The 22,630-nt window shown below is 46.5% G+C and overlaps 1 protein-coding gene across 4 annotated transcripts in view; it reads right to left on the bottom strand.

The window, feature by feature from the left end:
• Positions 1-22,630, bottom strand: part of LOC143989098 (DNA (cytosine-5)-methyltransferase 3A-like) — a 137,143-nt gene that overhangs the window by 76,418 nt on the left and 38,095 nt on the right. For all 4 annotated transcript variants that reach the window (XM_077489118.1, XM_077489119.1, XM_077489120.1 and 1 more), the window contains one exon: positions 14,625-14,704. In XM_077489118.1, coding sequence (XP_077345244.1) covers positions 14,625-14,704 — 80 coding nt within the window. The remainder of the gene's footprint in view (positions 1-14,624; positions 14,705-22,630) is intronic.

Genomic DNA, 22,630 nt, shown 5'->3' with positions numbered 1-22,630 from the left:
GGAGCAGCCCAAGGAGGTAGAGAAAAGGACGACAGGTTTACAGGATTTATTTCTGGGTTTGCGGGAGCTGGTACAGAGATTTGAGCCGACCACGGGGGACAGTTCGTCACCGGCGCAGGCGTGGGCCACGCCACAGGGTAAGGAGAGTACCCCAATGGATACGCCACCAACAGCGGTCACAATTAGTGGTGATTCGGTGGCAAGGACAGCGGGAACAGGGACGACGGTGGACGATCCTCCCGCAACATCGGCCAGCGTCACGGCTCCGGATAGCAAGGGAAAGACAGGAGAGAAGAAGTCAGAGTCAGTCAGGTTGGCGGACTCCGCCAAGAGCGAGGTTTATGTATGTTTTGAGGGAACATTGGGAGCCCATCTCAAAACAGAAGTAAAAGAAAAAATTTGGAAAGGGGAATATGTGGAGGTATTCACATTGTTGCCGCTAGAAAAATTCAATCTGGATAGATTGAACCCGGAAGACAGCAAGAAGGAGGACGAAGAGAAACACAGATACAGACTGATTCCACTGACTTTCTCGAACTGGCTGCAGGCGTTCGACATCTTGGCAAGTGTGATGGGGGAGAAGGCACCCGAACACTGCTCAGCTTTGTTTGTATACTTAGAAGCCATTAGTGAGGCACACCGGACATATGGCAGGGTGGCATGGCTGCGTTAAGACAAACAATTTTGACAGTGGATGGCTGTCCGACCATCACTATGATGGGACCACAAGGATATCAGCCTGTGGATGAAGCTTATGATGGCAGCGAGGGCTCCTAACCAGTTTTTTCAGGCAGGGGTCAGAGGTAACACAGCTCCAGGACGACCGACTGACAAGAGATGGGGCTTCTGTTGGCAGTTCAATGAGGGCACATGTAAGTTCAGCGCAAACTGTCGATTTAAGCACACATGCTCCGGCTGTGGGGGATCCCATGCACTATCAAAGTGCTTCAGAAGAGGGAAGGGGCATGGCGGACAGCCTGCGAGTAAGAGGAACGACGCCAGTGTGGGTGGAAAGGATGCGTCCTTTCCTCAGTAGGTACCCTGACCGAAAAGTGGCCCAGTCATTGGAATCAGGTTTTGCAATGGGTTTTAAAATACCGTGCCATCTAGCGGTAGCTCCTCCCATAGCGAATAACTTACGTTCAGCCCTGCTGCATCCGACAGTGGTCGCGAAAAAAATAGAAAAAGAAGTAAAACTGGGACGCATGGCCGGCCCGTTTACTTCAGTTCCTCTTCCAGGCCTGGTGGTATCCCCCTTGGGAGTAGTTCCCAAGAAGGAGCCAAACAAATTTAGACTGATTCACCACCTGTCATTCCCGAAAGGTGGATCTATCAATGATTCAACTGCACCGGGGGATTGTGCAGTAACATATACTTCATTCGATGCAGCAATATCATGGGTTCATCGAAACGGGCAGGGGTCCCTTATGGCAAAGGCGGATATTGAATCGGCTTTCAGGCTTTTACCGCTTCAACCAGAAAGCTTTTATTGGCTGGGCTGCACATGGAATGGGGCATACTATGCAGACCATTACCTCCCAATGGGATGCTCGATCTCATGTGCTTTCTTTGAAACATTCAGCTCCTTTTTGGAATGGGTGGTGCGGGACGTCTCTGGGATCAACTTGATTATTCACTATCTGGACAATTTATGTGTCGGCCCACCGAGTTCCAGCATTTGCACCGTCCTATTGCGGACGTTACAGCACATAACGGAGCGTTTCAGGGTTTCGTTAGCTCCAGGCAAAATGGAAGGCCCCACATCCAACATAATTTTCCTTGGAATTGAAGTGGATTCCATGGGAATGGAGTGTCGATTGCCGTTGGACAAACTGGAAAATCTCAAGGCGGAGGTGCGTGGGACCATTGGAAGGTGCAAGGTGCAACTGAAGCAATTACAATCACTATTGGGGAAGTAAAATTTTGCTTGCCAAATAATTTCCATGGGCAGGGTGTTTTGACGGCAGTTGTTGGCGGCAACTGCTGGGGTCAACTCCCCCACTCACTTTGTGAATCTGAACAGTGAGCACAGGGAAGATTTGCGGGCGTGGCACGATTTCCTGGAGTCATTTAACAGGTGTGCCCTGTGGATGTTGGGCCCCATCAGCAATTGGGATCTCAAATTATTCACGGACGCTGCAGGCTCCATGGGCTATGGGGCTGTCTTTCAGAGTAAATGGAGCACTCCCCGTTGGCCCACATCTTGGGGGGAAGCTGGGTTCTTGAAGAACCTAATCCTCCTGGAACTGTTTCCAATTGTGGTGGCAATGGAAATATGGGGGGAATCGTTCCCTAATCTGAAGGTGTGGCTCAACTATGATAACCTGGGGGTCGTACAGGTGATTAACCGATTGTCGGCCAAGTCTATGCCGGTGGTCAGGTTGCTGAGACATCTGGTACTGCAGTGTTTGAAATTGAATGTTTTCATCTACGCTGTACATCTACCAGGGGTGGAGAAAACCTTTTGCTGACGCTTTGTCTCGTTTCCAGTGGGACAGGTTATGGGAGTTGGCACCAGACGCGAAGCAGCAGGAGGTAACCTGCCCAGACTGGATGTGGAACATTGCCTTGGGAACGCAGCAGGGTGGATTCATCGCTCAATGAGTAAGGCCACTTGGGATGCCTACTCCAAGGTATGGCAAGAATTGTATGCATGCTTGCACAGGCTGGTTATCTCCTCCGAGGGTCGGGAGTTAATCCATGCGGTTCTCTATTTTCCTAACATGGAATTTGAGCGGGACATCTCGGCAGCTGCCATCGACAAGAAATTGGCAGGTTTGGCCTTTGTTTTCAAATTGCAGGGGCAACGGGACTATACTAAAGATTTTTGGGTGAGGTAAACAGTAAAGGGATACAGTTGAGTGCATAAGAGGGACGGACAGTGCCCAGTGCCATTTGACGTATTACAGGGTCTATTCCTGCATCTGACTACCAATTGCAGTTCAGGGTTTGAGAGAGCCTTATTCCAGTCTGCCTTTGCACTAGCGTTTTTTGGGGCGTTAAGGGTTGGTGAGCTAGTCAGCCCTTCAAAACAGGCACAAGGGGGGCTGCAATCAGAGGATCTGGAGTATTTACAGAATTCAACTAGAATATGGATAAAACGGTCAAAAACGGATCAGGCCAGTAAGGGCATGCAACTGAAAAAAATTAGTATTACGGGGTCACACATTTGCCTGGTAAGAGTGGTGCAATCTTTCAGGGACATGCGTTGGGGTTCACAGGCTCGTTTTTGATGCATGCGGTGGGTCGGCCTTGTCAAAGTTTCAATTTATAGCAGTGTTCAGAAAATGTTTATGGGCGGCCGGTTACGATCCAAAGAGCTACTCCTCCCATTCTTTCCGTATAGGCACTGCTACAGAGGCCGCCATGGCTGGTTTTAGTCAAGAGGCAGTGAAGCGCATCGGGAGGTGGGACTCAGACAGATTCAAGCTCTATATTCGCCCACACTTGTTACAGAATTGTTAAATCGGGTACTCTTTAGTGTTAATGTTTGCTGTTGGGGGGAACTCATTATTGTGTTTGTCATCTTCTTATTCACAGGTGAAGAAGTGGGCCTGGTTTGGATCCTGGGCCACTCCTTCGTCTACTGGGGTGCCAGATGAACTGATGTTCTGCTGAATGGTAGGCAGTTGGGCATCCCCAGACATGAGAATCAGGTCAGATGGATCGGGGTACCGGGTATGCTCTGGAACAGGGTGTGGTCAGAGGTCCAAAGGTTTACCCACTGGGACAGGGCACCAGATGTTTTGGTGCTACATGTGGGGGGGAATGACATGGGATCCAGGTCTATGAGACAGTTGATAAGGGACATAAAATGTGATTTTTTGCGCTTACAGGTGTCATTCCCTGGAATGGTCATTGTATGGTCAGATATGGTGGGCAGGACGTCCTGGAGGTGGGCTTGGTCAGCAAAAAAGGTTGATAGGGCCCGAGTAAAAGTTAATAAGGAGGTTAGCAGGTTCATTATTAGGAATGGGGGCGTGACCATACGGCATAGGAAGTTGTAGGTGGAGACATGGAGGTACCTTAGGAGCGACGGGGTGCACCTTAATGAAGTGGGAACCGATCTTTGGATCTTTGGGCTCTTGGCTTGCAGGACGGTGTACAATGAGCTTTGAGGGTGTGGAGGTGCTTGCAAGAGTAAGGTCTTACTCCTTGCGTGCTATGGCAGTGGTTTGGGGCTGTGAGGAGGATATGTATGTTATATGGAGATATAACATGGTTGTTACCTATCTGTGGCATGGGATATCAGGTACCTTCCAGTTACAAGGGGTTAACCAGGAAGGGGTAAAAAGGTAGGTCACTGTGAAGGTTGGGTACTGTCTCACAGTCCGGGGGTTGCGACCGGAGGCCTAAAGTTGATTCGAAGTTTGTCGCAGTGACTAGTGGTGTGTGTTCCCCTCCAAGACCCCAAAAAGTACAGAGAAGGTTATTAGAAAAGTTATTTTAAATGTTATTTATTTAAGCTTATGTTAATTTGTTAATAAAAGGCCGGCAAGGCCATTTACTCCAATACCTTGTCACGTTTTTTGTGGGGAGGGATTTGTAGGGATTAGAGATTATGTTTAGGGGGTGGAAGAGACTGGGGGGATAAGTCCTTCACATGTCATGTATGGAGCATTATAGACTGTCTAACCCCCGGGAACACACAGCACGGCAGGAAAGCAAGCAGCAACAAGTCTTTACGACACAAGAGAAAATTGGCAGGATCGCAGAGAGAAGAGAGAAACCAATTCCTCTGCTGGTTCTAGGGCTGAGATAGATTAAAAAAAACGAAAAATAAAAACTCTGTGAAATTTATTTGACATTCAGTGTCCAGAACATATGCATTCCATTTGGATAAAACATTGCATCAAACTGACATACAACATGGTGTTAAATAACAGATTAGAACTGAGTTCGCTCAGAGACTAGTTATAGATACATTCAAGTATTAAATCAGAACTTTACACCTCTACTGTCTGGAGGTTCTAAAACTCCCTGCCCTTTGTGACATCATCCACCGCCACTCTCAGTTTGAAGACAAAGTCAGGAGAGCAGCACGCTGCCTATACAAGACAGGAAAACTCCAATGGTGACATTGCAGAGCTTACTAATCACACACCTGTAAAATATTTGTGCTATCTAAGCAACTTTGCCCACGACCCGGCACAAGGGATACCCAGGTTCAGGAGGCTCTACCGTTCAACATTCTGGGTCTTCCAACTCCATGAGAGAACATGGAGGGGCGGTGCGGAAGGGGGGATATCCTTGCAGCAAAGTACTTACCAGTCCAATCCACGGGTGGCCTGGAACAGACCAAAAAAAAAAGAACACGTCAGTGGGGGAGGGGCCGTCTTTTATTCAGCTAGGAAAAGGTGGTCATGTGAGCGCCAGATGAGGCGTTAACCCATTGTGTGCTGACGTAAGGTATGGCCAGGAAAGAGAGATTGGAGCAAGTGCTGGGGGAAAAAGTAGGGTGTAAGGGATAGAGAAATGGCAAACAGAAGAGAGAAGAAATAGAAAGAGATGGGAGAGTGGCAAAGTGAAAAGGAGAAGGAGAGTAAAAGGAGGGACAGAGAGAGATGGGGAGAGGGGAAAAGAGAGAGATGGTGTGCAAAAGAGAGGAGAAAAAGGAAAAAGAAAGAGAAATTGATTAGAAAGAGAGAGAAGGAGAAAGGCAAGAAGGCAGAGCGAGAGAAAGGGAGGATTTTTTGCCTTATTTGCAATATCCACTTCGCTTGGAAGTAAAATCTGTTTCCTGAAGCACACTATAGGACACTGGGTCTTTAATCATTACCACTTGGTTATATGCAGCTGGCAAAAGTTAAAGAAGCTGCATCCCCCTATTTAACCCCTCCCACTTCCAGTTAGCCTCTGCAATTGTCCCAGCAATAGGGAGATCATAAGAACAGGGGGACGGGTCCTGTGTCCTGCACTGTAGTCCACTAAACAGATCCTATTCTCAGAGGCGGCTCTTTAATTAGGCAAATTAGGCGATTGCCTTAGGCCTCTCCCACACAAGGGCCTCGCAGGCTGCGACCACCTAATTTGCCTGACAGGACAGTGTGTGGGGTCCCTCGTGAGTGAAAGGAAATATCCCTCAGTGTGTGCACAACTTCAAGCAAGCCGGTGGCAGGGTGAGCGGGCGGGTGGGCGCTGCACATAGACTGACGCTGGCGCCGCCTGTCTGACTGAGCTAATGAGCCTCCACGGACGAGGTAGGAGATGACATCATCTCAGCTCAGTCTGGTCAGCTGCATCGAATAGCAGGCTCCACCGCCGAGGCACTGTCTTCCTGGTCTTTTCCCCCAGTCGGAGACCCCAGTGCATGGAGGAAGTTGTAGTTCTTCACAGCACTGAGCACAGACAGCAGACTTGGCCCTCTGGTGCCTATGCTCTGCAGAGACTACAACTCCCAGATTGCACTGCAGGGAGCTCAAAGACAATATCACGTGGGTGTGACCCGTTTCTCATGCTGCCTTTAGTAGGGTAGGAGACAGAGCAGCAGGTTACAGGTACAGTATATCTAGATCTAGTACATACTGTCTGTACATTACCCTGTCTTCTATGGTCTCATGGTCTGTCTCATGGTCTTTTCCCAGTACCCTGTCTGTCTCATGGTCTGTCCCCAGTACCCTGTCTGTCTCATGGTCTGTCCCCAGTACCCTGTCTGTCTCATGGTCTGTCCCCAGTACCCTGTCTGTCTCATGGTCTGTCCCCAGTGCCCTGTCTGTCTCATGGTCTGTCCCCAGTACCCTGTCTGTCTCATGGTCTGTCCCCAGTACCCTGTCTGTCTCATGGTCTGTCCCCAGTGCCCTGTCTGTCTCATGGTCTGTCCCCAGTACCCTGTCTGTCTCATGGTCTGTCCCCAGTACCCTGTCTGTCTCATGGTCTGTCCCCAGTACCCTGTCTGTCTCATGGTCTGTACCCTGTCTGACTGTCTCATGGTCTGTCCCCAGTACCCTGTTTGTCTCATGGTCTGTACCCTGTCTGTCTCATGGTCTGTCCGCAGTACCCTGTCTGTCTCATGGTCTGTCCGCAGTACCCTGTCTGTCTCATGGTCTGTCCGCAGTACCCTGTCTGCCTGTCTCATGGCCTTTACCCTGTCTGCCTGTCTCATGGCCTCTACCCTGTCTACCTGTCTCATGGCCTCTACCTTGTCTGTCTCATGGCCTGTCCCTAGTACCCTGTCTATCTCATGGCCTGTACCCTGTCTGTCTATGGTCTCATGGTCTGTACCCTGTCTCAGTGCTATGTCTTGGCCTAGGCCAACAAAGCCCAAGCCTAGGGCGGCACTTTGCAGGGGCAACAAGAAAGCCGCCCCAGTACCAAAAAAAAGCCCCCCTGACCCACCCTCTCGAGTCCTGGCTTTAGCGACCTCCTCCTGCACAAATACAGCCCCAGGCAGGCAGGCGAGTGGCCAGCTTTCTATATGTAGGCTGCACTTGTAAATATTTAGAGGCGTGCTTGGCCAGGGGGACTGGTGCCACCATAAGCAGTCAGTGACTCTCTAGATCAGCTGTACATAATTTGTCCCCTGGCGGCATTTGATGTAGCACAGTGGTGGCATTTGATTTGGCACAGACAGTGTCAGCATTTGATGGGGCACAGTGGCAGCATTTGATGGGGCACAGTGCCGGCATTTGATGGGGCACGGTGGCGGCATTTGATGGGGCACGGTGGCGGCATTTGATGGGGCACGGTGGCAGGATTTGAGGCACGGTGGTGGCATTTGATGGGGCACAGTGGCGGCATTTGATGGAGCACAGTGAGGCTATATTTGATGGGGCACAGTGGTGGCATTTGCTGGGGCACAGTGAGGATGCACTTGATGGGGCACAGTTGCTGCATTTGATGGGGCACAGTGGCTGCATTTATCCTATAGAGATATCCTATGTTTAATGATATTTTATTAAAGAATAATTGGTCAGAGAAAATTGTAGAAACTGTGAGTTCATAGGATTTAAGGCTGTTAATATATGCATTTATACAGTTAATTTGTTTCACCTATATTATTTTTCCCATTATGGGCATGAGTGGGGCCTCATGTCTAAGTTTTGCCTAAGGCCTCGCAAAGTCTAGAGCCGTCTCTGCCTATTCTCTTAGTTGTGAACAGGGGGATGCCAAATCCCCCAGCATTTATAAGTCACAGGGGTCTTCAGGGACGGGACTCTGCACCAGGCAGACCACGGCTTTGGACCTGTGCAGCACCATGCAGCTAACATCACGTACTTCACTACATACCGAAAGGAGCACCCGCAGAAGAATATAGTGCAGAGAAAAATTGCAGGCCAACTGCACATCTTCCACCAGGCAAAGTCCAGGTATGGTTGCATAAGGCTTTGCAAAAAGGTCTACACATGCAGGAGTACCCTGGTTCCTGGTGGACAAGCTCGAGGACCTTTGAGAATCGGTCCCGCAGGAATAACCTGCGCATCATTGGTCTTCCTGAAACCTACAAGACAACCCAATGAGCTTTGCAGCCACTGCATACCTGAGGCTCTGGGTCTTCACTACCCCTGTGTAGTGGAACGAGCACACTGCATAGGCCCTCAGCAAGATCAGCAACCCAATCCACGGCAGGTAATTGTACGCTACTTGAACTATGCAGAAAAGCACATCATATTACAGCACTACCACAATGCAAAGAGTCTCTCTGTAGATTGCTACAAGCTATTGCTCTTCACCGATTATTCGGTGGAGGTCTCCAAGCAGTGGAAATATTTTGCTCCCATATGCTCACAGCTGCACCAGCACAATCTAAAATTCTCCTTGGCATACCCTGTTGTTCTGCGCCTGCAGTCTCCTCAAGGCAACCAAATGTCCTTCACAACCTCTGCAATATGCCCAGCAATATGTGGAATCTCTGATGGTGGGGGACATGGCCTCCACTAGTATAATAGATGACACTCCCTCTGCTCCTTCCTCTCCAGCTCCGAGCTCGTCCAAACACCAAAGCAGCCCTGTGAAATACCCATCCAAGCGTGTCTGCGATGCATCTCTCCTTCAACGGTTGGGTATATGCTGACCACTAAAACGGCCTCCTTTTACGTCTCATGGGACATGCATCTGCCTATTCCTTTCATGGTAGTAATTTAACTGCTTACTTGATACTGTCTCCTCTCCGCAGGCCTATGAGTCAGAGAGTTGTGTTTAAAATTTTGTACCATGTTTGTTTTTTATGGCCAGGAACCATCAGTTTCCCAGCCAAGGATACAGAAGGGGAGAGATATTTGGTGCGGGGGCTAAAATTGTCATCTTATATTGTTCTCCCTCTATTTTTCTTCCCCCAACCCGAGGAACAAGGCCAATATTGGCATGCTACTAAAACCCATCTGACGGGGGTTTTCTGTGTATGATTTCTGATTTCTTTCTCTCACTTTGAAAAAGAATAAGTCAATAGTTGCATACGGTTGTCGTTTTACTGTTTTTTCCCTGGTTAGGTCTAAATTGACCCATACCTCCTTTTCATTAACGCATTATAATCCCCAGTTCCAGTCGTCCCCAAACTAGGTGAGTTAGGGTGACCCATCCATACTCTATTTCTCATCTATCCCTACTAGACAAGGGATAACTACAACCCGAGGGTAGGTTCATGTGCTCCCCTTTCTCTTCCCACTTGTTAGGTGGCGGTAACTTCTTAAGAGTTTTTACTAACTCAGTATCCACCACGAGGATAGTATCATGGAATATCAAAGGGCTCCAGTCACTGAACAAGCGGATGAAAATTCTCCGTCACTTAAAACGCATGTGAGCGAATGTAGCTCTCCTTCAGGAGACCCATTTAGCTGAGCAAGATTTTCAACGCCTTAAGAAACTATGGGTGGGAGAAGTCCTTGGCTCCCGAGCACTAGAACGTAAAGCAGGGTTGATCAACCTATATAAAAAACTGCCATACTCTGTTCGCTCGGTTGACAAAGACCAAGAAGGTCGCAAACTAATGATCCATTTGACAATCGTGTCAAAGGATCTAGCCATCTCCAACATTTACACGGTCAACTCCCCAGGAACTGCGTTCTTCCAAGACCTCTCCTCTTGGGTACTCCACTCCTCAGACACACTCCACTTCATGGGTGGGGACTTCAACAGTGTTATGAATGTCCATGAGGACAAATCATCTCCACGTTCATCACTGGGTGTACCCTCCTCATCTACCCAACAGACCACTACATTACTGGCCACCACCTTGTCCCTCCTACACATGGCAGATATTTAGTGCCTATCCCATCCAACCAACAGGGAATTCACTCTTTACTCACCACCCCATGATGCTCTATCACGCATAGACTACTTGTGATGCTCGCCTGCCTTAATCCCAACCATACAGGATTCAGTTATTTCGGAAATAGCAATATTGGATCACAGGCTTTTAGTAGCTGTTTTGGATGATTTTGAACCCCATGACAAGCCTTCCCCATGACGGTTCCCATCTTATCTATATCTGTATATGGGAGGGCGGGCCCTATCTCCCTACGGGATCATTGGCATTTATAAAGCTATTGTCGAAAAAGGGAAAAAGACCCGACTCTTCCGGGTCATATCAATGTTGACTCTAAATTCTATCTAAAATTATGGCATCCCGAATAGTCTCTATTCTTCCTCCACTCCTCCACCTGGCGCAGGCGGGGTTCGTCACAGGTAGGTCAGCAGTTCTCAACATTCGCAAAGTTATACTTGCCCTGGAACATGTCAAGCTCCACCCAGACAAAGACATGGCCATTCTTTCTCTCAACTCTGAAAAATCCTTTGATAATATCAGCTTCCAATGGTTATTTCTGGTGTTGAGGAAGTTTAGGATCCTGGGCCTAGTAGCAAATTTCATACAAGCAATGTATTCTGCTCCCACAGCCTGTTTAGTAACTTCAGGCAACATATCAGCACCAATTCACTTGACAAAGTGAACATGTCAGCGGTGTCCTCTTTCCCTCTTACTATTCAAACTAGCTATAGAACCTCTGCCCTGATTGCTTAATGACCACCCACTCTGTTCAGGTATTCAGATCGGCGACGTTAAAATGAAAATTGCACTTTTTGCAGATGACATTCTGATTTTCTCCTCGGCAATGTCCACAGACCTTCCTATCATTCAAGCTATCTTCTCCAACTGCCGACACTGCTCGGGACTACGCATTCATTTTAATAAGAGTGAAGTTCTTCCACTACACCCGACACACTCCCGACATTGGACTCAATCCTCCCCTTTATAGGTAGTGAAACAATTCATAACATATCTGGGTATTAGATTAGGGCGAGATCCCTCCTCTCTGTACCATCTCAACTATCCACCCATTTTTAACAGGATCAAGCGTGAACTGGAAGCGTGGGTAACTCTTAACTCTCCCAATATCATTTTCCGGAAGATGCCAATTATATAAGATGGTCTCATTTGCCAGATTACTTTATCCTTTACAAACACTGCCCCAATTACGCAAACACAAAGATATTCAAAAGCTCAACAAGGCCCTGACGCCTTTTTTTGTGGCGAACCAAGAGACAGCGTATTGATAGACACAAATTGCATCTTCCGAAATGTGAAGGAGGAGGGGGACTACCTAATCTCTGCCTATACAACCTCTCCTGCCTCCTTAGACAGGGTATGGACTGGTTATTGCATAGATCCACATTCTCCAACTATGCCTTAGAGGCAGCCTTGTTCTCCCCCCTCAATCTATCGCAAGTGCTTCATTCTCCACTTAAGGTTTTGCCATGTCCCTTGGGAAGTAACTCATTGATCCGAGACACTGTGGTGGCATAGAGAGAGATATGCAAGCTTATGAGGATACCTTATACTGATACTATCTATAACCACCTCCCAATACAAGGTAATCGTTTGTTCCCTGCAGGAATGACACATGAAGCATTTCTAACATGGTCTTCCCTGGGCTTAACACATGCAGCCTCCTTGCTCTACACAGGTACCTGCAACATCCAAACCTTTCAGGAGGTTTCAAAGCAATACAAAGCAATATCATCTACTCTCACACCACTACTTCTACTATTGCCAACTGGTGGCTTTTGTTAAGTCCCAACTGGGCCGGAAGCATACTAAACTGGTACCGTAGTGGTTGACAGAGCGGTGCAACAAAAATCTTACTCCATCTAGATACTATACTCACAAATCCTGCAGCACACTATGTCATCCATAGGACAATCACTTAGGAAAGCCTGGTCCAAAGATCTTCCAGAACTGGAGGACCCTACGCAAATCCTGGAAGTCTTTATAGAATATTCTTTCTCACCGACTCTCATGGTCTCCTTTCAATTCAGCAACTGGTATGACAAGGCAAACCTTACCAATTCCTTGGGCAGACTAAAGCTACCTGACTCTAAACCCAACCTGGACAGTGAACCACCTCACCCTTGCGGTGAGCTGTCTACACCCACCTTCCAATGGGCTTACCATCAATCCTTACTCTCTTCCTGAAACTTTAACACTGTATTTACTAGTTATGAGCCCTTATAAGGTGTACGGTATATAGTATTATTCAGCACTACCGGTACAGTGGTATTTGATGAAGTTACACCTACCCCCAAGTCTGTACTTTATTCTATTTTGGTTTGGATAGAATGTTAGCCTTTTATGCTATTTGTTTTGAACAATGATGTACTGTTCTAAATCCAAATAATACATTTCTTAAAAAAATATTAATAAATATGCAGTGGCTGTGATGCAGCCTAATATAAATGAATCCTGTGAGCTACCCTAAAATACCCCTAGCTACAAATAACATCAGGTGTGGTAAATACAAGAAAGAGTAAAAAGTGTCAATTCACATCTGCTATGCATCAAACACTATCCCCATCCCCATGCTATGCTATATAAAAAAAACAAAGAATATGCAGCGCTGTGCGATAATATCCCTGTGTGATAATATCCTTATTAATATAAGGATACTAGTGCAATAACATCAATAATCCGTAAAATTTTAATAAAAAACAATAAAGAAAAAAAATATTATTTTTTCTTTGCATTGGTAGCAAGTGTAAAAAAAATGGATTTTTACCATGGGATCCTGCTGAATATATCTTTACTCAGAGCCCAGGAGTGGCTCAAAACTTTATGTGGACCGAACTTAGTTGTGCGGTCACACAGCTTGAGTTGAGCGCAATTACACAGGGGGGGGAGGACGTGTGTAAAGTCATCCTTGTATCAACCAGGATTTTTACATCACAAGAGTCACTTTATGGAATATTATTGCACATATGCACTTTAATATTTGTGGATTTGAAGATTTTTGAGGACAACCTTTTTTTTGGACACTTGCTACCATTGCAAAGGAAATTTTTTATTTTTATTTTTTTCTATTTTTTTTCATTCTTTGTTGTATGATTCAGCCTGCTAGAAGAATCATTGTAGAATATCATCAACCAAGGATCCAATGAGGAATAGGCAGAAAACCTAATTATATGTAGCACTGACCCCCGAAGAAGCTGTTGGTTTTATTTGGGCTTACCTTTACCTCCTTGTTTGTCCACATAGGGATTCTCGTGGTAGATGGCCCAAAGAATGTGGAAACTGACACTGAATCTTCTTTTGGGTTATTTATTTAGAACAGAAACAGAATCTTTCAATAAAGGGTAGAGGGTTAGGAGTGAGTTCAGGTACTTGTATTGCAAAAAATGAAAGTCTTTAGAGAAAAATCCAGAGAATAGCAACCATTTCACAACTGGATTTAACAACCCCCAGATAGACCTCCTCTCACTAGGCCTAGCAGCCGGTGGGGTACACTTGAGCGTTACTGAGGGATGTGGATAAATTTAAAGAGCTAACATACGGTACCAGGTTCTCTCAGCTGAACCGGCGATACCGTATGCGTGTTGATCCAGGTTGCATCCTTCAACTAAGCCTCCAGGCTCCTTCAGAGAAGCCAGCCTTGCACACGGCCTTCTCCTGAAGAGTCCTCCCCTGGGGTTCTTCAGTTGCTGGGCCTCTCCCTTCAGATGAGACGGCACCGGACCACCCTTGGATCAGTAGGCCCCGAAACTTCACTCGGGCCTTTCCCTGCAGTTGCGTCGCCTCGGGCCAGCTGGCACCGAGACTCGGGATGCCTGGTTCCGCACCCCAGGCCAGGAGGGCCATGGGGCTTGGTCAGGAGGACCACCAGAACTGAACAGACAGAAAATCAAAAGATGGAACCCCGAACTACGTGGCGTCGGTACCTGAAATACCACCTCCCAGAATGCACAGCAGGAAGACACTCCCACTGGGCTGGTTCCAAGAGAATAATAGCATTCAATGCACCCAGCTAGACTGCGTTTCTACTCTTGCCGGCGGTGACAGCGACATCTGCGGTCAAGGAGAACCCAGTGCAACCCAGCTGAACTGGTACTGAAACCAGAAATTTTGAGAAATAGTCCCGAAACCCAAATGTGGTTTCAGGCAAATTACCTTTTCAAAAAACAATAGCGCCTGCTAGTCAGGAGCCAGCGCTACATATAAAAAGGGATTCTTCTCTCAGTAGAGAGATGAGGTCCATCACCTAAGGACATAAGGACACTAACAAGAAAAAAAATAACTGATGGTAACTGGAAGTGGGAAGGATTGTATATAGGATATGCGTGCAGCTTCTTAACGATTGAAAAGCTTGTGTCCTGTACTGTATGACTAGGAAACAGACATTTACCTTGTGTTGCTACCTTACCGTGCATCTATGACAGAAGCCTCCAATAAAGAGGGGGTGCCCATCGGTGATATGTTCAGTGCCACAGGCAATGCAGAACCCTGGAGGAGGAAGACAGAGCAAGCTAAGAAGCAGAAACACAAAATATCAGGACACACATCATATATTCCACACTGAGCACAGTCAATTTTCATAGCAGAAGATTGTTAAAAACTCCCAAAGGAATATGATTATATCACTTACCTTCCTCATTTGTGCGCTGTCAGCCTTCCTTGCAGCTTCCATGGCACTTCCAATTTCTTGGCCAGTAATACTGCTGATGATGTCAGCAATGTGCACCTCCGTGGCACTTCCAAGTTCTTGGCCAGCAACATGGCTGATAATGTCAGCAATGTGTGCCTCATAAAATGGCCGAGCACTATTTAAGTGAGATTCATTCCTGAGCATGGCGCCTGTGAAAATTTTTGTTTGCCTCTAGGCTCCCTTAGTGCTTAAACATGTGCTTACAATCTGCCACCTGGGAGATCCCATGCCACTTCTTGTATAAACATTCACTTCCCACATATTCATGACAGTTTGCTTTGACCAGCTATAACTGCCAGTTACTTTGCCTCTCCTCCTGCCTCAGCACCAGACCCAGCTCCTGCTACACCAACCATGATGGCCAGCGGCTCCAGTCTATATTTGCACGATCATGAGTCAGGCTCTGGGGCCAGCGGCTATAGCAGTGGAAACGCTCGCACAAAAATCAGCAGGTAGCAGATGTAGCATAAACGTGCAACATGAAAAGATGGATGAAATGCATCAAAGATCTAAAAGCTTTTCAAGGACATTCATTTACTCCATCAGTAGGTTTTAGTGGCATTCACTTTGGGCCTTAGTGAACAATTATACCTGTCTGTCCTTCCGCTGTCTTGTTGGATTAGGTGGGCCCCTTTTTCACAGCTACTGTGACAAACACCCTACTGGCAGTTACCATCCAAAAAGTGTTTTGACTTTTATTCTTCTTTACAGCTGATTTGTGTAGATTTCTTGTAATTGGTTTGTTCACTTGATGTGGAAGAATCCAAGGTTGTACCATCAGTATAGCACATTCTAATCTGTTAATTTTTATTTGATAGACAACCCGTCAGTAGCATCCACTCCCGACTTAGTGAATGAATGTACACAAAATGTGTTGAGATCTTTGGTGCATTTCATCCATCTTTTTTTATGTTGCAAGTTTATTAAAATTATTTTTGTGATTTTGTAATATTATGTTAAAAAGAGAAATCTCTTGAATGCTACCTGGACTGTGGATATTGAATAAAAAAAAACAAAAGGTGTTTATGTATCTCTTTAAGGTCCCATGGGCATTTAATTTTGGTTTTCTCGTGATATCAGGGATGGAGGCATGTCTCCATATGTGCCAGACCAAAACTGTGAATGTAGCAAGTAGGGATTAAGCAGAAGCATAATCAATAACAAGCTAAATGTTGGTAACAAGTGGCTGCAGGTTGGGATCAAGTGGAAGCATATTCGAGGACTAAACCAAAGGTTGGTTACAAATGTTTGCAGGCTGAGATAAAGCAAAAGCATAGTGAAGGAACAAGGTCAGTAACAAATGGTAATGAAGATGCGGAGAGCAGCAGGGGCGTAAGGAGCAAGATACTGACTTGAGAATAGCACAATAATCTTGCAAACAGAAAATGGCCTAAATAGGAAGTTCATGGGAGGAGCAAGGAGTTCAAGGTTCCCCAGAAACAAGATAGAATGTTTGTTCAAGAGATCACACAAGGAGCTGTCCAGCATTCAATGTGGCTCAGCAAGAAGAGCTACTACTATATACAGCAGAGATGCTGAGTTCAGATCCATGTCTGCAGATACACCGAGTCTCCACTTCCTCCTCCACTTCAATTTTCTATGATCCGAAAACATGTTGAGGCTTAATCAATGCTCTATTCATTTTAAACTTTCAGACCATCTTTTTCCTACTGAGAGTGTGTATATGATTCACTTCTCTCATGGCATGCCTTCGCCTGGCTTTCCATGCTGTGGGTAGGCAAGAAGGGCAGTCCAACCTGGCTACCTTCTTAGATGCCTTCTGGAAAACTTTTGACAACCTTGGTAGGGCCTTGTTCGCTGCTGAGGCACCACTCTGACTTCATCAAGAAGGCATGACTGTAGGCCAATATGTAGTCAGGTTTCACACTCTTGCCTGGAAGTTGCTGGGAGTAACGAAGCCCTGATTTAACCAGGAGGTCCATTCCTGCTGCCCTAAATGACTTGATCATATCCTGTATTGAAATTGACATCCGCTTCCAGGAGCAAGCTCTTAGCCCCTTAGCAGAATATTTAGCTCCCATTTTACAGAAGGCTATTGAACTACCCTCTTCGTCATGCATTCAAACGTTGAAAGAATCCTTGCATTTATGGAGAGCTTGCCTCAAGTTGTATGAGAGCACTTGTCGCTTGAATCTTGAGTTATGCCTCTACTGTGGGGCCATTGGCCACCTATTGAAGACCTGCTCCATCCATCCAGGAAACTCTTGCTTCTAGTTCCTCCAGAGGGAGGAAATCCAGACCTGACTCCCTATTCCATTATTTTACTTCACTTCCTCATGCCCAGTTACACCCGTTGGGCGCCGAACTCTGCATATGTGAATTCTAGGGTGACTGGGAAATTCACCAAGCAGATGGTGCCTCTAACTTGGCTGTAGGCTTTATCAAGTTCAAAACTACCTCTATAACTATACTAAAATCTTCTGTCTGGTTCTTCCTAAGTCCACCAGTTCCATCATTCTCAGCCTCTCTTGGCTGCAAAGACATTCGCCTCATTCGCCTTGTCTGGAACTCAGGTCAAGAGTTGTCTTGTGTGTCTCAATGCACAGGATTTCCTCAAAATTGATAGCCACTACCTCTGATTTGTGAACTCTTTGACAGACTCCAGGGCGCTCAAATCTTCTATACGTTCAAATTCTGAGAAGCCTACAATCCTCTTAGGATCCAAAAAGGCGATGAGTGGAAGACGGTCTTCAACACCAGGGACGGGCATTACGAGAAACAAGTGATACCCTTTGGCTTTCGCAACAGCATCTTCCAGAATTTTGTGTCATTGAATACATGGATGACATTCTTCTCCCTGACTTGAGCACTTAAGAATCACTTTACACCAGTTTTGGGACAACTGCCTTTACATCAAGTTGGAGATGTGCACAATAAGATTGAGAGTGGGAAGGCTTAAAGAGACAATTTTCTCCTTCTGAGTCAAAATATCTAGAACTGGCAATAGAAGAGTAAAAGGTAACTGCTAATATGCATCCACAGCTCAATTATTATTTAATGTTGGTTATTAACCACTTAAGGACCCTGTCACACCGATATACGTCAGCAGAATGGCACAGCTGGGCATATCAACATACGGGTACATCGCCTTTAAGACGCGGCATTGTGGGCGTGCGCCCGCTGCATGCTCCTTGAGTGTGACCATAGGTCCCGCAGACTCGATGTTTGCCGGGAGTCCTGCAATCGTCTCATGGAGAGGAAGAACGGGGAAATGCTGATGTAAATATTCTGCTTAGTGATAGGACACTGATCACAGCTCCCTGTGATCGGGAGCAGTGATCAGTGTTGTATCACACCTAGCCCTAGCCCTTATGGGGTTATGTGTGTCCTAGGGATGTGTTCTAACTGTGGGGGGGGCCCTAGGACACATATAACCCCATAACCCCTTCAGCGTCCCCTACTGGTTAATCCATTCACTGCCAGTGTCATTTTTACAGTAATTAGTGTAAAGTATAGCACCGATCTCTGTATAAATGACAATGGTCCCAAAATGGCGTCAAAAGTGTCCGATGTGTCCGCCATAATGTTGCAGTCACGATAAAAAACACTGATCACTCCAACTATACTTCAAAGAAAATCTATCCCCAACATGTCACCCCTTACCCTTTGGAGGCCCATAAGTGTGTCATTAGAGGGAAACTAATCTCCCTAGCAACCGCCTCTAAAAAGAAAAGTTAAGAACAGATTAAGACCCTTATCGAACTCATACATAAACTCGAAAGGACACACAAACAGGCCACTTCCCTATCAACACTCCAGGATCTTACACAAGCGCGCTCAACGCTTTTAGACGAGCTAGGGAAACGCACCAGAAGACGATACATCCTGGGCCAAAAAATATTTTATGAGCATGGTAACAAAAGCAGGAGACTCCTAGCCCACACGATACAGGCAGCCAAGTCACAGACTACAAGCCACCAGATACGAGACAGCAAAGATAACATACTCTCCAGAAACTCGGACATTGCCAAGCACTTTGAAACTTTTTACTCTAAACTCTACAACTTGCCACGAGACAAGACAGGGACACCTAAGGCAGGTGACTGTAATGACAAAATAAAAGACTTCCTATCCCAATACTGCCCTAAACCAATCGCACCTCAACAAGCGCAAGCCCTGGAGAGCCCTCTCTCTCTAGAGGAACTCCTCTTGGCAATCAGGCAAATGAAAGTAGGTAGAAGCCCGGTAGGGGGGATGGTCCTGGGGGAGTGGCCGGATGTGGAAGGTGTGGAGGGTGTGTTTGGAGACGGTGAGGAGATGTGAATGATCCACCGGCGGGCTTTCTCCCTGTGTTCCTGATGCTCAGTGCACCCTGGCTGAGAAGGTGGAGCGGTGGAGTGGCGATTGGAGGGACGCGAGAGACGGGCTACGGTCTCGTGTGAACGTTCAGGAGACTCCGGAGACTTCGGAGATTCCGGAGATTGCCGAAGATAGCCGAGGCCTCCCGAAAATTACCGGAGGTCGCCGAGACCCGCCGAAGGTCGCCGAGAGCAGCCGAGGACTGCCGGAAAGCAGAGTGAAGCCGCGAGACTACAGCGAGACGCGGGACGGACGGCGGTGAGCTGAGTACCGCCCTGAGGGACGCTCCGGCGGCTGAGCATGGCTCCGGTGGGACTTGGAGGAAGCTTGAAGGCTCCTGAGGTATGTGACGTGGAGGCGGGGAGACCGGACAGAGGCGGAGCGGTGAGCAGGTGATACTGGCAATGGAGTAGCGTTACCTATGCCTCCCACTCCAGATAGGGGTGTTCTTGGCAAGAAGATTTATGCATTTTAAGTGGAATTAAAACTGTGTACTAAGGAAATTCTTAAAGGACATCCTAGGCTGGCTAACATTTGATAACCCTGACAGGGAGGAACAGGGACTGTGTGAACATTGGTGTCTCTCTATCTGGGTAAAAAGAACCCTGAAATGACAGTCACTTAAAAGTTAATAATTTATAAGTGCTGGGCAAGTGCTGTATAATTGTTTACAACAGGACACTGACCCTGAACCACGCTTTCACTGAAGGTAAATTGACTGATCTGTATATACTCAGTTAACCCAGCACAGGGATTCCCCCCCCCCCTCCTTTTTTTTTTGCCATCCCCCTTTTTTTATTTTTTGGAAATCAGGGAGTGCTTATTTCATTGCTTTAAGCTGCCTTGAGCTGCTATTTTACTACTACCTCCATTTATTTTTTGGTTGTGCTACCTTCTTGATTAGGCTTACACTCCTATAGTAATCCTGAGCAAAGATGTCAAGGCGGCGAGGAGAGGAGCAGGTACTGGAGGAGAATGAAGGGACACAACATCTCCGCTCCTCAAAAGAAAAGAATGCTCAGGTAGCGCAAGCAGCTGCAGCAAAATTAGAACGGTATACTCGTACACCGGGTCAGTCTCCAACAAAGGGAGAGCAAACGGTACAACAGGCCCAACCTATACAAGTAAAAACACAACAGGGGGGCTTAGCGGACAGAAAAAGTCAAGGTCACTCAGGCTCAAAAACTGTAGCAGTATCAGGTTCAAAGAATGTAAGCAAACCTAAAGTGAGACTGAAGTTGGTGCTAAAGGTAGCCCCACTGCTGAGGAGGATCCAACATTAAGAGAGGTCCTTCAAGCTGTCAATGCATGTAAAACCTCGCTGGGAGAATTATGTGGTCAATTTAAAAGCATGAAGGAGGAGTTACTATTGATCAGACAGGACATGCAGAAAGCAGCGGAAAGGACGGCAGTACTAGAAACAAGGATAAGTCAAATGGAAGATGATTTACATCCACTACACCAAGAGGTTAATAGTACGAGAAAACAACTAGCTAGCCAAACCGCCAGAATGGATGAAATAGAAAATAGACTTCGAAGAGACAACATAAGGATGCTGGGACTGCCCGAGAGAAGTGAAGGCCCTGACCCTATAAAATTCTTAGAGTCATGGTTTATAGAACTATTCGGCAGAGAAAAATGTTCATCTTTTTTCTCAATAGAAAGGGCCCATCGAGTCCCTTTTAAAGCCCCACCTCCTGGGGGCCGCCCTAGACCAATGATCTTGAAATTTTTCAATTATAATGATAAAGTGACGTTGATGCGTAAGGCAAGGGACTTGGGAAATGTTATGTATAACGGTGTGAAGATCTCCTTCTACCCAGACTATTCACCGGAACTGCAGAGGCGCAGGGCCGAATTTTTAGAGGTTAAACGTACTTTACGGTCCCATAAGATCACATATGCCCTCTTATACCCAGCGCGCTTGCGAATAGCGACATTGGGGGGAACACAGTTGTTTGACTCCCGGGCGATGTAATCTCATGGCTGGAGGCTAATAAGGAGTCATTACAGATGCATTAAGGGGGTGAAGGGGGGGACGGGGGGTGAGGGGGGGGGAGTGGGGGTTTTCCTATTTTTGAATATTTTCTTTGGAACACGGGGAGAGAGTTGAGGGAGATTTAAATGAGGTATGAAATAATGATAGTAGGGGAGATAGGGGTAAAGGTTCTTTTTTTTCTTCTTCTTATTTGTTTTTTATTACTTTTGGTTTATGTCCCTCCCCTGGTGGAGGAAGAGTGTTACGAGAGTGGGGAAGTGAAAGAAGGGAAGGATGGAAGGGAGGAGTGTGAGAAGGCCACGTGTACCCCCTTAGGGGAGTGCCTAGATAGGTGGTGGGTTGGGGGGGTAGGGAGGGAGGGGGGTGTCGGGAGGGGGTGGGAAGGGAGAGAGGGTGGAAGGGGTCAAGAAATTTTGAATATAGGGGATTATAGGAGGTTGAAGGTTGAACACTGTACAGTTGGCACACAAATAGTAGTTCAATTGGAAGTTATTATTATAAAGATGATACACTTGTGGGGATTTTGTAATTTAGGAGGAAGTGGATGGAGCACGGGTAGAATGAGACATTACAGGATATTTTTCACAAAATTTGTATTTTCACCCCCTTCTATGCTTCATTGTTACCCTATGTTGAATAATGCAGGATAAAATACTTAATGTTGCCTCTTGGAATGTAAGAGGCCTGGGGAGCCCGATTAAACGAGCAACAGTTTTCTCAATGCTGGAGAGGCATGGGATCGGACTGGCCTGTCTGCAGGAGACACATTTAACAGGATTAACCATACCTCAACTTAAAAACAGGAGGTACTAAAATCAGTACCACTCCACTCACACATCCTACTCAAGAGTGTGTGTGATGATAGGAACAGGGGTGAGGTTCGTCTGCAGACAGGCCAGTATTGATGAATTGGGTCGTTATATCTTTCTATATTGTGTTCTGGAGGATAAACCATATGTCCTGGCGTGTGTCTATGTACCGCCCCCGTTTAAGATGGAGGTAGTGTATAGACTTATTGATTTCTTGGCAGATAAGGAGGATGTACCGGTTATAATACTGGGGGATTTTAATGAAGTGCTTGATAGATGGGTTGATAGATTCCCCATTAAACTCCAATTGGGAGAGACAGGGTCAACAAGACTAAGTCACTTCCTGAAGGAAGTAGGATTGTTGGATATGTGGAGAGTGAGGAATGTGAATGTTTAGCAATACTCTTGTTTCTCAAGCTCGCATTCAACACTCTCCAGAATAGACCTGGCCCTGGCGCTGCAAGATGTAAGGAATATAGAGTATCTGCCTAGAGGGATATCGGACCACTCATTTTTGAAAATAGCACTGAGTACAGGGAAAAAAAAAAAACACCGGGGGGATGGAGAATAAGTCAATTTTGGCTTGAATTAATGAA

The sequence above is a fragment of the Lithobates pipiens genome, unplaced genomic scaffold (assembly GCF_037356315.1).
Source record: "Lithobates pipiens isolate NorthernLeopardFrog02 unplaced genomic scaffold, aLitPip1_a1.2 Scaffold_18, whole genome shotgun sequence".
NCBI classification, from domain to species: domain Eukaryota; kingdom Metazoa; phylum Chordata; class Amphibia; order Anura; family Ranidae; genus Lithobates; species Lithobates pipiens.
The sequence above is the reverse complement of the archived record's forward strand: the minus strand, read 5'-3'. Positions and strand labels throughout refer to the sequence as shown.